The following is a 17,374-nucleotide window of genomic DNA, read 5'->3' on the forward strand; positions in this document are numbered from 1 at the left end:
CAGGGTGGTTTACAGTATTTCCTTTTGTCAGTTCTGAATCTACTGCCAGTCGTTTTCATTGGCTGTTACCTTGAGTTCTACTCTATTCATTTGCTTCATATCTTTCTGAACTCTGTCATGCCTTCCTTATTCATCTCCCTGCCTCCCCAGGCCAGATTTAAATCTTCATTAAAGGGAGTGATGTCCCTGCACTCTGATATTTTAATTTAGATTTCTTGGAAGTACCTTTTCTAGTGCTGTGCTCCTTTTGTAGAGATGGGATGACCGAAACTGTACATGGTACTCCAAACATGGCTTTGTATGTTGATTAATGTAGTGATTGCAAAACACTGTGTCAGTTAGTTAGAAAACGCTGTGAGAACATAAGGAGAACATTTACCATACCCTTTTCTTTGCATGAGAAGGTGTAAGGTAAATAATATTTAGGGCTAGTGTAGATGATCCGTTTGACATGTTGTGAATTTGTCTTGGATCTTGCCCATTTGATTGTGCAGCTGCTGTAGTGGATGCTACTCAGATGCAATGCTGCTGAAAGCAGACTGAGGGACACCATGGCAATGTGGATTGAGCTGACTCCATCACACGACTGCTTCATGCATGCCAGCTGTTGCATGGATAGTCTCCATCCAGATTAAAGCTTTACCAAAAGGGTATTGTGAATTAGCCCTAAGTGATCGTGTTTTGGCAGCTATTAGTATTTGACTGCATTGAGGACCATGGCTTGAACAGAGCACACACTATTGATTATTCCAAAGCATTCCTGGTGTTATCATGTGGTCATCTGGTCATGCTTAGGTCACCAGATGCCCTGTTATTAACCTGGGCTGTTACTGAATACAAATGTTTACTTCCACATAGGGTGCCAGGAAAAGTCTTCAGTACTATTTCTATTTTGGTAATACTAGTACTTTGTTTAGTTCATGTGAAGGTAAGCCAAATACCATGAAAACATCAGGCAACTCCACTAATAGTGTTATATAAAAGCTTATTAGCCCTCAGGCCTTTGGATACATATCAGTTTCCAAAAATAACGTCATTATAACTTTCTAATTGACAGTGCAATCCCTTGTAAGGCTACTCAGACATATGTCCTAATGGGACTTATTTCTAGGTATGTGTATAGGAATTCAGTCTGTCTCGACCTTCTTTATCTAATGAAGACTTACCTTGATGGAATCATCCCTGTTTGCTTCCATTTAAACTAGGGTTGGTTAGACATTTGTTTAAAGAAAACAATTGATCATATTTTAAAAATAGGAATTGGTTCTGTCTAGGCCCTGAAATCTAGATACCATGACATATCTATGCCCTGCCAGACTCCACATGCTATGATAAAATATACAGTACTAATTTCCTCTTATATTTTTCTTGGATAATCAAAGTCCACTTATAGATAATATTCAATGATAGTCATACACAGAGTAGACCCATTGAAATAATGGCAATGTTACTCAAGGACATTGGTTTCAGTGAGTATACTCTTATGACTCAATTGAGTAGCATGCAGTGTTCTTAACATTTCCATTTAAACACATAATTAAGTCTTTGAGGTAAATGTGCAGAACCATTAATTTAAAAAGAAAAGGGTGATCAGCTTGCATTCCAGAGCATGTATGTAAAAACCTGCAAGCTTTGTATCCTAGATCACTTATATTTCAGGCAGTTGCCATGAGGGAGTTGCTGTTTTTAACTACATATTTATGATGATCATATTTATACCTTCCCACTTCCTCCAAGGATCTCAAGATGGTTTACAACAGCCTTCTCCAGCTGGTACCCTCCATATGTTTTGGATTACAACTCCCATCAGCCTCAACCAGTATTAGAAACTCAAATATATAAGCTAGGTGCCAAATGGCACCATAAAACTAGGTTACTGTCACCACAAGGAAATGTCTATTCACCAGGGGGCTGGACTAGATTACCCTCGGGGTCCTTTGCAGTCCTGCAGTTCTGTGATTCTATGTTACATTGCTTTACTGTAGCTTGCTCTTACAACAATTCACTTGTCCCAGTGCAAGAAGGAGAAAAACACACAGTAGAAAGGGAAATAATATTAATGATGGACTGAGGCAGAGGCTTTTAAACTGTGGTTGCCGACCTGGTGCCCAGAAATATCCACGTACAGTGGTGCCTCGCAAGACGAAATTAATTCGTTCCGCAAGTCTTTTCGTCTTGCGAGTTTTTCGTCTTGCGAAGGACGGTTTCCCATAGGAATGCACTGAAAATCAATCAATGCGTTCCTATGGAAACCGCCTTCAGACCAGGTCCGGGGACAGTCTGTCCCCCGACCTCTTCTGAAGGCCGGCGGGGAGCGAAAGTCTTTGCTTCCCGCCCCCCCCCCGCCTGCCTTCCCGGGAGAGCGGAGACTTCTCCAATGTCCCGGGGCGATCTTAAAATGCTGGCGGGCGGCAGCGAAGCCTTTGCTGCCGCCCGCCAGCATTTTAAAATCACCCCGGGACAGTGGAGGAATTCTCCGCTGTCCCGGGGCGATTTAAAAGCCCCCGGGAAGGCAGGCAGGGGGGACAAAGACTTTTCTTTCATCTTCTGAAGGCGGGCAGGGGGCAAAAGTCTTTGCTCCCCCCGCCTGCCTTCAAAAGCCATCCGGGATAGCGGGAAGCGCTTCCCTGCTATCCCGGACTGCTTTTAAAATGCTGGCGGTGGGGAGCAAAGCCTTTCAGCCCCCGCCGGCCTTCCTGGACCTCTTCTGAAGGCCGGAGGGGGGGAAAAGGCTTTGCTCCCCACCGCTAGCATTTAAAAGAGGTCCCCGGAGATTTCCCTATGGGCTTTCTTCTTGCAAAGCAAGCCCATAGGGAAATTCGTTTTGCGAAGCGCCTCCAAAACGGAAAACCCTTTCGTCTAGCGGGTTTTTCGTCTTGCGAGGCGTTCGTCTTGCGGGGCACCACTGTAGTCACAATTGGACCCACACCGGTAGCAAATTGCGCCTGGCATTTCTAACACTGAATTCTACATGGTGCTAAGTGGGATATGCACTTTCCTTTCCACTGAGCTCCCCCTCAAACCTCAGAGCATGTTCCCTCAAACCCCAGAGCAAATTGTGGGGGGCACGGGAGGAGCAGGGGAAGTCCTGTTGCACAAGAGGGCCTTGTTCCACGCATGCAACAACTTAGTTGAGCATTTCTCAAACTTGGGAACCCAGCTGTTGTAGGACTAAACTCCTATCGTCCTTAACTAGCAAGACCAGTGGTCAGGGATGGTGGGAATTGTAGTCCAACAACAGCTAGGGAGCCAAGTTTGAGAAACACTTAGTTGAATCCCACCCAATGCTGTTCTGCTACTGACAGCATAAAAGAGCTTGCCAAATCATTGTGCAGATGCTAACATGAAGTTGAGGCATGCTTGGATTATTCAGTTGTGTGGAAAATGTCCAAAGAGGAAATTTGTATATTGTTGTTCAGAGATGCACAGTTTGACTTTTGAGCAGGGGCAAATGAGACTGCAGCCCAGGAGTCCAAGGGTCAAGCTACACATTATTTTAAGCATGCTTTCTCCAGCCACTTCCTCCATGCACCCCCACCCTGAAACAAACAGTAGGTTTTTGTGACCCTAATCCGGATCAGGATCACAGTGAATGGAAAGAAAGTCTGTTTCTGTTTGTCATCATTGCTTTGTTTCCAAATGTTTGTTTGAGGAAGAATTCAAGTAATGACAGTAACTAAATAGCTAGCAAGTGATACTTAGCCAGAATAAATTAATAGCTCATATGGCTGACCTCAAATATGTATCTGTGTGTATAATGTTTACAAGCCTTAAGCATACAAATTAAAGTTATTTAAACTGTTTGCTGAGTGTATGATTAAACAGGAATGGTTTGGGGGTGATTTAAGAAGCTAACATTAGCTGACCTATCGCCTGTGGGTCACCTATATCCCTCCTTGTGGCCTGCCTCTCTGTCTAATAGCAACCCAAGCTTCAGAGTGAAGATATAAAACAATGACTCTATGCCACAGAGAGATTATAATGGGTATAATGTTAATTAGATGCCGGTGTTTGCCCCACCCAAACCTCCATTTGATATGGTCTGTGTTATTTCATTGGGACATCAGCTGCTTCCTTTTCTGTGAGGCTGAAATTCTAATTCTGGTGCTTTTGCATCTTATCCTGGAACCCTAATGTCCAGTTGGATGTGTTTTGGACTGCACATCCCATCAACTCAAGCTATCACAGCAAATGATTGGTCTGGGACAATGTGAATTGTAGCCCAAAACATCTTACAGGCACCAAATCAGGGAAAGCTAACCTAGAGGACAAGCAAACATATAGCAAGCAAAGGTTGTATCAATCTTATGTCCTCCTGTACATGATTTTGTGGTACTCGGACTTCATCATTATCCTGAATTTTTGTTACTTCCAGGGCCTGTTTCTGGAATTGCTGCTTGGCTTACTGTTCATTTGGAGTGTCTGAAACACACTGTTAAGATATGATACATTTTTATTGTACATACTGGGTGTATTTATTTGACAAAGGATGTTTTCATTACTGGGTCTGTAATGTTAGTCAAATATGTGTGTTGAAGTTGCAGTAAAACTTGCATTATTTTCTGCATGGTCTGTCTTGCTACTGTACCACAGGCACTGACTTTTTGTTAACCTTTTAAGTTCTCTCTTCAGTTTCTTATCCCCTCACCACCAGCCCAGTTGGTTGGCACACATTAACATGAGAAATAATTTGTGATTGTCCATGGGTTAAAGCCTCAGCGCCTAGGGCTTGCCGATCGAAAGGTCGGCGGTTCGAATCCCTGCGGCGGGGTGCGCTCCCGCTGCTCGGTCCCAGCGCCTGCCAACCTAGCAGTTCGAAAGCACCTCCGGGTGCAAGTAGATAAATAGGGACCGCTTACCAGCGGGAAGGTAAACGGCGTTTCCGTGTGCGGCTCTGGCTTGCCGGAGCAGCGATGTCACGCTGGCCACGTGACCCGGAAGTGTCTCCGGACAGCGCTGGCCCCTGGCCTCTTAAGTGAGATGGGCGCACAACCCCAGAGTCTGTCAAGACTGGCCCGTACGGGCAGGGGTACCTTTACCTTTACCTTTAATATTGCCTACATTGTTTTACCAGGATATATATCCTGGTTGCTTTCACTAGCCACATAGTTTGTTTTAAAGTATAAACAGCTGAGCCAGTGTATTAAAAGCACTGGGCTTCATTCTGTGCCTAGAAGTTTGCCTTGGGGCCCAGGCTGACAATAGAAATTGTAGCAAGAAACACTGCTCTTTTCTTTCCACCTAGCCAGAAATAATGGTGAAAATTGAATTCCTAAGGGTTTGCGTAGCTGCTTCCTTCATCTCTATTGTTTATTAAGTGGCAGGAGTGGAATGTAATCTGATATACAATCAGATTTTAACATGGGAACACCTTCTTGTAAGTCAGCCTTGTAAGTCAACTCCTGGGGTGTTAGTTAACTACACAGCCAAAAAATTTACCTACCTGCTTTTTACTCATCAGAGGAGCCACCTATGAGTGAAAAAACTGGCTAATAAAGAAGTTAGCAGCCCAGAAGCATTTAACTCCCCACTTTCTCCTCCTCCCGTGCCCCACTGGTTGCTCTGTTTTTCTTCCCTCCTCAATAGGAAGAGGATTCTGGTTCGCCTTTCCCCATTTTAACATGTATTGGTGTGCTTTGTTGCAGGGATGCACCTCCTGATCTGGGCTTTAGCTGCAACGCAGGAGGTGTTTGACCACACTGTCAAAGAAGGGGAGGACTAGAATATTCTGCTTTGTTAGCCCAGTTTGCTCTTAAGCTGGTGAAACAAAGTGCTCTGTCCCTGCTTTGCCAACCCAATTGGGTTCCATAAAAGCAAGAAAGAATGTGGCTTCACTTCTTACGTGGCCAGTACCAAAGCTGATTGGGAAGGCAAAGCTTTCTGGTTTCCGCACCCAATCAGTTTTCATATTGTGAAAGTCGCTTCTTCTGCAACAAGTATGGAAGCTATTTGGGCTGTCAATGTACAACCTTCTGTCCCTGCTTGGACAGCCCAGTCACTTGCCTGGCAGGAATTCCATGCTTTTGTTTATGTGGAATGCCTGATTACCAGTGGTAACAAAGCAAGTGGTTAAAGACATTAATGGCATAAGTGCATTACAATTCCCAACAACTGCATGTACTTTCCAATTGTATATTTCACCAAAAGGTGGAGCAGTTCTCCCTTAAGTTGCTCAACAGTATGAAAATTATTTCCTGAGTGGGATCTTCAGCCAGATGGTGATGCAGTCTCTTCTGAGCCTCAGCCTGGACTTTTCTTTGCCTACAATGCTCAGTTCTCCTGTTCCAACTCTGGAGTAGTGATAGCTGTATATTTGAGAGTTAAATTAGGATTTCCTGTAATCTGACAATTGAGAAAGCATGGCTTTATAGTGTATATTGAAACAAGCCTTTATGAACCACCCTATTATTACTTTTTACAACAGATAGTCTAGCCTTGCTGTATACAAAGTTTTGAGCCCACCAGCCCATGCATACTTGTGATCCATATATATTTCCCTGCTTGGTTGCCTGCAGGCAATGTAGAACCCTCAGGGTACTCTGTTAGCAACTGTTTACAAGACTAAAATCCTCCTTCCTTTATCATGTTTACTGCTTTTTCTTTCTCTGCATAGAATGCTTTTTTTCCCCTTGTCTTATTTCCCCTATTTGGGCTACTTGAGTATTTGGTGCAATATGGCCTGGCTGCTACTGCACCATTAACCCCTTAATGTGCCTAGCTACCCTCCCCATCTGGGCTGTGAGGGATGCTTTATTACTGGGTGCTTTTAAAGCATGGGATCTGACTGCTTGTCATCTGCCTCTGTCTTTACAGCTTCTGACTACAATTGTATTCTGAGCATTAGTGAAGAGGAAGCCAGGTTGAAGGCTCTGAATGAGTACCTCAGCACTCGTAGCTATATCCAGGGGTTCACATTTTCACATGCAGATGTGGAAGCTTTCAGGCAGCTTTCGGGCCCGCCTGTGGACCAGCATTTCCATGTGGTTCGTTGGTACAGGCACATAGAAGCAATTTATGATGGCAGCAGAGGAAAGCATGACTCCTGTAAACTCCAAACAAGTGAGTAATGGCAGGGGCTAGTGGGCAGCGAGCTAATGGCTGTCTTAATATATATATATGGAAAAAAACTTCCTATCCAAGATTATTCTGTGATTTTATTTATTTTTTAAAAGCTCCTACATTTGATAGCCATAGACTTCTGGGTCATTACAGCAAATAATCAGGCTCTGTTTCTTTCTTATTTAAAATATTATTTATTACATTTATATCCTTTTTTTCTGCCAATGAGTTCAGGGTGGTATACAAGGTTCTCTCCTCCCCTCTGTTTAATCCTTACAACAGCCTTGTGACATAGGTTAGACTAAGAAGGTGTGAGCATCCCAAAGTTACCTTGTGAATTTCATGGCTCACACTGCACCCTCCCAGTCTCAGTCTTGCCAGAACAAATATGCTTTTGGTAGATGCTGAAAAGAGTACAGCCCAAGGTACCTACCTGCCTGATGTCAATAGGCAGGAAGTTCCAAAGTCTAGGTCATGGGTAGGCAACCTAAGGCCCAGGGGCCAGATGCGGCCCAGTCACCTTCTCAGTCCGGCCCGCAGATGGTCCGGGAACCTGTGTGTTTTCTACATGAGTAGAATGTGTCCTTTTATTTAAGATGCACCTCTGGCTTATTTGTGGGGCCTGCCTGGTGTTTTTACATGAGTAGAATGTGTGCTTTTATTTAAAAGGCATCTCTGGGTTATTTGTGAGGCATAGGAATTCATTTATTATTTTTTTCAAAATATAGTCCGGCCCACCACATGGTCTGAGGAATGGTGGACTGGCCCACGGCTGAAAAAGGTTGCTGACCCCTGGTCTAGGTGCTGCCATACTAAAAGATGGATTTTGTTAATCAGCTTTGACTGAACAGGCAGCTTTTACCAAAGTGTACATCAAAAGCAACTGGTAAAACTGCTTATTTGACACAAATAGGGGCAGTCGCTTAAGTTCATCTATGGACATGAATTGTCAGAGGCTAAAGTTAAGATTTTCTCCTTATTGCAAACCCATGTTCAAAATGGCATCTGCAGTCTTGTTTTTAGTGCTGGTGTGTGCCTCAATTGGCTACAGATTGCCTTCCAAGGACCCTAGATCAGAAACCTGCGACCTTATTATTGAACATCAACTCCCGTTATCCCTCACCATTGGCCATGGTGGCCAGGGCTGATGAGAGTTATAGTCCAACAACATCCTGACAGGCCACAGTTTTCACCATTCTTATCATTGAATTTTAGAGTTGGAAGGGACCCCAAGAGTTATCTAGTCCAACACCCTGCTATGCAGGAACCTCAACTAAAGCATCCATGATAGATGACCATCCAACCTCTGCTTAAAAATCTCAAATGAAGGAGAGAGCTCATTCCACTGTCGGAACAGCTCTTAACTGCCAGAAAGCTCTTCCTGGTGTTTAGTCAGAATCTTGTTTCTTGTAACTTGAAGCCATTGGTTGAATCCTTGCAGTGCTCTGATAGTGTCAGAGAACAGGAAAGGAAAAGAGACTTTGTTACATTATGTGTGAGTTTTCTCTGCAATGACAAACACGAATATATGCAAGTACCTATAATGAGTATTGTTAGTGGCTGCTTTCATACCTCCCAGAAAACCCTGTCAATTATATCTTTCTTATATTCCCTCAGGTGTTCAGTTGAGCTCTGTGCTATGGAAGACTCATCCAGGTGTATTTCAAACACATTGTTTCCCTCAGAATATACTCAGATGGTCATTGTCAAGACTGTGCCTTTTCAATTTGTTTAGTGGAATGTTGGCATTTTTCTCCAGGGACACCAGAGGGTGAACTGGGAGAACTATGAAAACCTCACTGACCTTTGTTGAGGTGGTAGTGCATTTTATTAGCATTTGAAGCTCCGTAGGTAGAGTCTGAAAACAGAAGAGATTGGTGTGGTGTTTAGAAGTGCAGATAAGAATTGTACTTGAAACTAAAAATAAAAATGCAACAAACCAAGATAAAATAAATGCTTTAAACCTTTAAGCAGAAGATAAGAACTACTATTGGTTTTATTTGGTTTCATTTTCAAGGTATGTCACATAATGGTGAACACAGTGGAAGTGATTAGAATGATAGCTGTTGTTTCTGGCAGGAATATTTGAATATTTGATTTGCCTGAATGAATAGTTTGGGTAGATTGTTGTATGTTTTTCTTTTGTGGTTAAGGTTATCATATTGTGGTTTATGCATTCTTCTTTCAGCCTTCTTATCTGGAGTCTTCTGGAGCAAGTTTTGATTCTGTGTGCTGGTTTAATCTTTTAGAAATTAACCTCCTTGGTGGCCATAATTAATTATGTGTGTGTGTGTTTAAAAAGCAACCAAAAGGACAGAATTAAATTGCTTTGTGTATGTTCTTTAAACTCAAACTTAAATCAATTATTTCCACTGCTTATGTCATAGTGAAGACTTATTTAAGCGAGAAATACATGTTTTTCTGGTTGCCAAATGGAAATAACTGGGAATCAAAAATTATTGTCATCCTATTGCAAATTGCCCAGTGTTCTACCAGTAAATCACTGTCTACCATCTGCCCATTCCTGACATAAGCTATAGGAGGGAGAGGGTTCAGCTCTTTTCACTTGCACACCCCTTTTCTTCTTTGAATGGGACTCCCCTATTACCCACTTCATACATGATTGAGGCAGGGCAGAAGGAATTGCAGATAAAATGAAACCAAGTGGGGAAATTATTTACTACTTGCATGCCATACATACATGTGCCATTCACCCCCCCCCCATGCTAATTAAGGTATTATTCTGTGTCCTTACATCAAACTTATTAATGCATTCTGAATCTATTTTCTTCATGAAACTGCCTTGTTGAAGTTTTCCTGTTTTAAGTATAGCACATATACTTTTTGCAGATGCAAGGCAAAGAGACATTCACATAATCAAAGTGTTGATTTTGGAACACTCTAGGAAAGAACTTAATTAAGGCTACAGTTCTGTGGATTCTAACTGGGACATATTCCTGAGAAAACATGCATAGGATCACAAATATAAAATCAGGTAGAAGAGGTGGTGTGGGATATACATGCATTGTTCATGCTATTCAGGGAGGAATTCAAGGTCTTGCAAGCATTTCAGATTGACAAATGGAATTATTCCCACCCCACTTTGCTGCGTGCTACAGCTGACCCAATTTCATGGGGTGTGGGAGCAGGGTGCGGTGTGGAATGAGACCCGTTTAAGTGGATGTCCTTGCACAGGCTTCCGCTGAGGGGACTCATTAGCTGAATCCTGCCCAGATTTTCTAGATATCTGGGAGTTTTATGTCAACCTCATAGCTTGGTGATTATATTCAAGAAGTTTTTTGCTCTGTCCTAAAGCAAATCAATTTCTTCTCAGTGTACGAGCTTATCACTCTTTTTTAGACTCCCTAAAAGTTTCTCAAGATCAGCATGTGCATGTGATTTTTGGGAGGTGAGGATGTTTTCACATTTTGCTGAAACAGGAGTTCCTGTGGGAGTAAGTGCACTGAATCAGAGTCCTGAGAGTTGCTGTCACTTTCTGAAAGAAAGAAAAGTGGCATCAACAATGTCATGATCTACTCTGCATCAAAAACGTGGTGTTGTTTTTCAAATTCGCTATTATTCCAGTGTTCCTTCTGAGCTAATGACATAGACTTTTATAGCAAAGAAGCTCAGAATACCCTTTCTAGATTTGTTTTTCTTGGAAAGTTAATACTGAATTTTTAAATCCTTTCTAGGTAAAAACAAGCGTACTCAGCCTCCCTGGTCTCCACCCCAAGGAACAACATTACCCAAACTCTGCCTATACAACAGTCTCACTCGCAATAAGGTACATTTTTGAATTTGGCTTTTCCATGTGGTGTCTTTTGCATAGTGGAGTTAGTAGCATTGCTCATGGTTGCTGAACTGCTTTTCCTGTGGGACTCTGCCTGTACAAATTTGGGTGCTTCTAACTACTATGTCTCCTTTTCCTCCTAAGGATGTGTTTCAGGCCCAAGATGGCAACAGGGTGAAATGGTATTGCTGTGGTCCGACAGTGTATGATGCCTCCCACATGGGGCATGCAAGGTATGAGTAGCAAGTGCCTTGGGCAGTTGAAGAGCAAAGCTTTAAATGAATTTGTTACATCAAACTAATACTGCCGTCTTTATAAAGTCTCTAAAAAATCCAAAGTTTATGAATAATCTTCTTTTTGACATATTGGCACCAATTAATGCTGTTGGACATCCATAACAAGGATGTCTCTTGTTCGTTTAAAGTGAATAGCTGTCTATGGTGATGATCAGGACCATGGTTCTGGAGGAGGAATTGTCTAAACCTTTCATCCTGTGCTTTCCCCTCCAACTGAAATTGCCCTAAAGCTACTGTTTGACTTACGGCAGAGAGCAAAGACATGGACGTATGTTTTAACCTCCTCATCCCCCACCTCAGTGCAGAAGTCCTGATCAAATTCTCCCCCACTCCAGGCCCCACAATTTCAGAGATCCTGATCACAATTTTCTTCATCACATCTAGTTTGGTCCTTTCTAGTTTCTCACAAGAACTTCATATACCACTTTATGATACAAATGCAGGTGTAATGGTATTGCTTTGAAATAACATAAAAATGAATGCCAAATGATTTGGGGTTTTAAAGGAAAGCTCTAAAGGATTTGTTCAAATATCTAAATGAATTGTGGGTAGCAGGACACTGCAAGCTGGAAGCCAGAACTGCCGTGTGTTGCTTTTCTTCACCACATATTAATTTTGTATGCAGTGAATAATTTATTTTAGGAAAACAGTTCATTACTTTTCAAAAGCAAAAATATAATGTGATGCTTCATGAATATAGTGGGTGCATGTAAATGCTCCTGAGGTTGCAAAATCAGTTTGTCTTTTGAATTATTGTAGATCATACATCTCATTTGATATCCTGAGAAGAGTTTTGAAAGACTATTTCAAATATGATGTCTTCTACTGTATGAATATCACAGATATAGATGACAAGGTAATTCTAAAGTGCTGTCATTTGATTAGCTGCAGGAATGAGACTAACAGATGAGATTATTTAACTTAGTTTTTATTCTAATTTAAATGTCTATCCCACCAATAAGTCAAAGACTTTCTCTTTGAGGTTATTACTTCTTAATTCATACAGCGCCATCAATGTACAAAATGCCTTTACATAGTTACATAGCAAAAAGACAGATCCCCACCTCAAGAAACTTACCATCTAATTTTCAGAAGAAGATGGTTGGAGAGACAGTGAGGAGAGGAGAGGAGAGAAATACAGAGGCAAGATAATTGGGCAAATATGGACAAATGGGCAGAGGCTTTGTGTCAGTTCTTGCCCTCCCCTTTTTTTGGAACTTTGGGGATGTTCTGTAAGATGAACACCAGTTCTAATTTTAATTTTCAAATTGTATATACTGTATGTGCTTCCTAAACATCTTTTAACTTTTGTGTTACAGATCATAAAAAGAGCAAGGCAAAACTATCTCTTTGAAAAATACACAGAGAAGCAGCCATCAGCAGCACAGCTACTTGAAGATGTCCAGATTGCCTCTGAGGTCAGCTCCTTGACTGTTCTCTTCCATACTTCATGTAGGCAGGAGACTGCTTAGTTGTCTTCCAACACCTTGGATCAGAGGAGGAATCAGCCAGCTGCTTGTTCCTTCTTCTTTTTTCTTTTTGTCCCTCTCTTCAGACTCTGTTCCATCATTGGCCACACACAAGCTCTTTATTTGAAGCCACCACTCTCTGTTCCTAGCAAGGCTAAAATCCTCAAGAGTCCTGCAAGACTCCAAAGACTTGTCCACACTTGGAAGCAGTGTTGCTTCTGTTAGGGACAACCAGAGCTTTACATACCTTGGCTGCTCCTGTTTCCAGCACATTGCCTTCATCCCATCACTGGGACTAAATTCAGTTAATTGGCATTCCCCACATCCAATCATGATCTCCCCCCATGGAAGTGGACACCTTAGTAGTGTCTGCCAGTTTAGAGAGAGACACCAAGCTTTAGTGTCCTAGCCTTATCACCTTTCCTGAGAATACTTTTTGTTGCTACCTTTCTCCCTACTGGCAATCAGACACATTTACTTTATTTGATCTGCAAACCATAAGCATCAGATACAGTGGAGGGTCATCAATACAAGCATAACAAAAAAGAGAAAATTGGAAGGGGGCGGAGAGCACAAGATGCATATACGCAAATGGTGTCTTTAAAAATAATGTAACAAAATAATAATCAAAGAGAGACAATTTTGACTCAGAACTCCTCCTCCCTTTCATCATAGAGGGCATAGTTTTGATGGCTGCAGCAAGGAACCTGTCCATATTTTGCTAGAATCTGCTATTAAAATGAAGATTATAAAATTCATCTGTGTTCCCCAAGTGTAGAGAATGTAGTGTGGAGATAAAATGGAAACTTACCAGGTATAAGATCTGGTTCTTATTTTCCCATCAGTAGAGTCCCATTTTTATCTCCCCAGTATGTAATTTTTATATTGCTATAAAAAATGCAACATAGGAGAATGTGGGCTAATGTTTCAACTGAGCTGCTGTCACAAGGGCAAACACTCAGGTGACAAGGCAACCCAGTAAACTTGTCTTCCGTAACTGCTGATGGCAAAGTGTTTAACCTGGCCATTGAGAGTGCTGTCCTATATGAAATTTGAGCAAATCTTTCCATTCTTTCATATCCTCCTGTGACTTTTTATAATTGCCTATAAGATTCCAAATTCTTCAGAAAAAATGGATTATGAAAGCAGAATGTTATGTTTAAATAAAGATGTGCTTTTTTTATATATTGGGGACCAGAACACTAGGTTTTTCCTGCTGTGGGATTTGTTGTCTTTAAGTCTGGAAGGGGACTGTCCTCATCTTTAATAGGGTTGCTACCCATGAAAATGCCTGGTAATGACCCTCCTCACTATAGCATGTCTACATTCCATTTTAATTTTGAAACTCTACCATGCAGACATTTGTTACTGCTTTACTCTGGAGATTTTGCTGAAAATTAAACACAAGAAAATTCCAAAGGAATATTTTATAAGATGGCTGTGATTTTATTAATTGGTGCTTATTTGTTGCCTTCAGTGTGGTTTTATGTATATTTCATTCATGTTTATTAAATCAGCCTTTTGCAGCTAAGCTACAAGAGACCACTGACCCTGATAAGAAACAGATGCTGGAAAGGATTCAGAGTGCAGTGAAGGCTGCTGTGGAACCTCTAGAAAGTGCACTGAAAAATAAACACTCTGAAGGTCAAGTCAGCAAACATGCTGAGGTCTGTACTGAACGGGCTGTTGTGCCCTTAAGCAAATGAAACAGTATCCTTGAGCTCCATTTACTATTTTAGGGTGGGACGTTGCTTCATTGAAACCATTTATATCTGTGAGGTTACATAATTATTTAGTTACATTGGAGTGACTTAACTTTTTTTGCCCAAGTATTGACGGTTAGGCACAACTCTCACATGGCAGCAGAGGCCATGTGCACTTGTTCACACACACACACACACACGCATTAGACTTGTTCATGTGTACAAACACACACTCTGTCTCAGCATTTGCAGTGCTTCCCAGTCTTGTGCTGGGGTAGGAGTGGCTTTAAAGATCCATATTCCTGCTTTTGAGTGGATCATTCAAGAACAGACAGGGGAAATTCATTTCCCAGTATATTGCTGCTAAACACCACAGCACTAAGATTTGAGAGAAAACACTCTGCCTATTATTTTAAGAGTAAAAGGTAGCACTTCCACCCCAGCGCTAAAGAGAGAGAGTGTGTGTAAGTGCTGCTTGTTTCCCAACAAAGTATCCTCTAAGGTCTGGAATCTTTAGGAGTGGCTTTACAAGACGTATGATAGGTTGTTTCCAGGTGGAAAAACTGGTAACATGCACTCAAGCTTTGTATCCTGGCCCAAATAAATTAATATTATTTAATCACAATAAAGAACACTCTAGGCTTTATCTTGAAAAAGTGTGCATTGCTGATAATTATGTGTTTTATATATAGATCTATAATTTATTTCTAGGTGTTATTGCAAGAAGCAAAAGATATACTCTCTGAGTGGCTGGACACTAGGTTGGGCAGTCAGGTGACTGACAATTCTATATTTTCAAAGCTCCCTAAATTCTGGGAAGAGGAATATCATAAAGATATGGCAGCTCTCAATGTAAGTATGCGCATTGATTCAGCAAAATGTAAAAGCACATGGAAACCTAGTGTTGGTGGCACTTATTTATTATAGTTTCTCTCTCTTGGAAGGCCTAGAAAGCAAACTTATAAAGCTTGTTTATAATTAATGGCTTCACAGTACTGCTCCATGGACACATTTTGATATATATTGATTTATCAAGATGACACAGTAACACTTTTTGCTGGCAGTCTGGTTAGGGCTCTCCCTAGCACTGTTTCAAGGTACATAAAATTGTTCTTCATACCTAGGAAGCTGGAATCATGCCAAGACACAAATCAAGACTGATTTTCCTTTCATCAGCAGTTAGAGCAATGATCATGCCTTTCTAACCTTACAGATTATCTTTCATCTTGAGCTCTTGGAAACTGCAGATATGCTTTCAGTATGGTTAATTAGAGCAGATGCCTAGAAATGCTGGGCTTCTGTGTTCAGTTTCTGCCCATTGGTGTGTGCTTGTTTATTTAATTTGCTAATAATAGTAATAGGACTTATTAGTTGCTTGTTACCTAAAAAGGTTTCCAAGTGAGTTATATTTCAAAATAAAGCATAAGTATATTGTACCATAAAGGGGGCGCACAAGGGCAGGAGAATGAGGGAAAGCCCCATTGTGTAAGCAGACATTATTGCTCATGGCTTCCACTGATAGGACTCAGTTGAAATCTGCCCATGAGTTTAAGCAGGCCCCTGAACGCCTATACTGTAATGTTCATTGGAAGCGCAAGCCAAAGGGAAGGTGCCACTACACTTAAAGCTCTGGTGTTGTTGGGCATAAGATGAATCTCAGGAGCATACAGCAATACTCTCTTCAACAAGTCCCTGTTAATTTTGCCACTTGCCTAGTTTTCTATATGCAAATATAGAACTAATTGCAAAGCAAAGCCGTTGAGAGAATCTGGTACAAGAAGAGTTGTGAAACAGAGAATATATATTATTTTGTTTGCTTGCTTCTAGGTATTACCTCCAGATGTCTTAACACGAGTTAGTGAATATGTACCAGAAATTGTGGACTTTGTCCAAAGGATTGTAGATAATGGATATGGGTGCGTATAGATTCGTCTCACATTTTACGTGTTATGTAAATCAAGAGAAAATCATCACATGCAGCTCTATGTGTGCTTCACATGTAAGCAGCCCAAATTCTGTTTTAATTAAACCTTTGCCATCAGACCTTAAGGCACAACAATGGAAAGCCATTTTATTTATTGGCAGTCTCAAAGATGCTGTTTCTACATGTTTTGTGTTGCTAGAGCTTCCAAAATCATTAGTAGTCTTCCATCCAGCAAACTTGGAGTAAAATCCATTGAACTTGCCCATCATGGAAAGCAGCGAAATAAATTCACCTTTAAATACAGTAGTTCCTAGCCAACTGGTGAAATGTATCCACTAATGGATAAGGTGGGGCACTTTTGTGTGTGTGTGTGTGTGTGTGTGTGTGTGTGTGTGCCAATTTCACCCTCCTCTTTGCAGGCCCCACCTCCTCCTGAAAATCTGTTCTAGAGGGTTGGGGAGCACTTCAAAACAGATTTTCAGGGCTGACGGGGGCTTCATAGAGAGGCTTTAGCAAACATCGCACCCAGTTCTCCTTGATCACCACATACCTCATGCTGGAGCAACAGTGAAAGGAGGACAAGTTGCATTCCACCCAATAGTAGGAAAGTATCTGAAACTCTAGAACGCTTGGTACAATTTTGCTTTTTGTCTTCTAGTTATGTGTCCAATGGCTCTGTCTATTTTGATACCATGAAATTTGATGCATCTGAGAAACACTCCTATGCCAAGTTGGTTCCTGAAGCTGTAGGTGATCAAAAAGCACTTCAAGAGGGTGAAGGTAATATTACTGTCAGTCAGGGCCTTTCCAGTGCATACACAAATACAATTTTAAGATTCCTTTCTGAAGGTTACAAATGTTCTTCCTCTTGTTCTCCATAGGTGACCTGAGTATCTCAGTGGATCGTTTAATTGAGAAGCATTCTCCAAATGACTTTGCTTTGTGGAAATCCTCCAAACCAGGCGAGCCTTCATGGGACTCTCCTTGGGGAAAAGTAAGGACTGTGACTTGGAGCTGCATGGTTGGAAAATGCTTGTGCTCCCATGGAAGGAGGGGGTGTTCCCCCCCCCCTTTGTCTTTAGTGCCTTATGTCCCCAGTTGTCTGGAACCAGTTTTTATGGGATAAGGTT

The 17,374-nt window shown here is 41.6% G+C and overlaps 1 protein-coding gene across 2 annotated transcripts in view; it reads left to right on the plus strand.

Annotated features, from left to right (window-relative positions):
* Window positions 1-17,374, plus strand: part of CARS1 (cysteinyl-tRNA synthetase 1) — a 33,607-nt gene that overhangs the window by 869 nt on the left and 15,364 nt on the right. Inside the window, exons 2-11 of one of the 2 annotated variants that reach the window (XM_079987189.1) lie at window positions 6,814-7,059; window positions 10,755-10,846; window positions 10,997-11,085; window positions 11,908-12,004; window positions 12,468-12,566; window positions 14,135-14,284; window positions 15,032-15,172; window positions 16,148-16,236; window positions 16,903-17,024; window positions 17,126-17,238. In XM_079987189.1, the coding sequence (XP_079843315.1) occupies window positions 6,814-7,059; window positions 10,755-10,846; window positions 10,997-11,085; window positions 11,908-12,004; window positions 12,468-12,566; window positions 14,135-14,284; window positions 15,032-15,172; window positions 16,148-16,236; window positions 16,903-17,024; window positions 17,126-17,238 (1,238 nt within the window). The remainder of the gene's footprint in view (window positions 1-6,813; window positions 7,060-10,754; window positions 10,847-10,996; window positions 11,086-11,907; window positions 12,005-12,467; window positions 12,567-14,134; window positions 14,285-15,031; window positions 15,173-16,147; window positions 16,237-16,902; window positions 17,025-17,125; window positions 17,239-17,374) is intronic. The other variant, XM_079987190.1, reaches the window with a different exon arrangement.

Source organism: Podarcis cretensis (assembly GCF_951804945.1).
Source record: "Podarcis cretensis genome assembly, chromosome: 1".
NCBI classification, from domain to species: domain Eukaryota; kingdom Metazoa; phylum Chordata; class Lepidosauria; order Squamata; family Lacertidae; genus Podarcis; species Podarcis cretensis.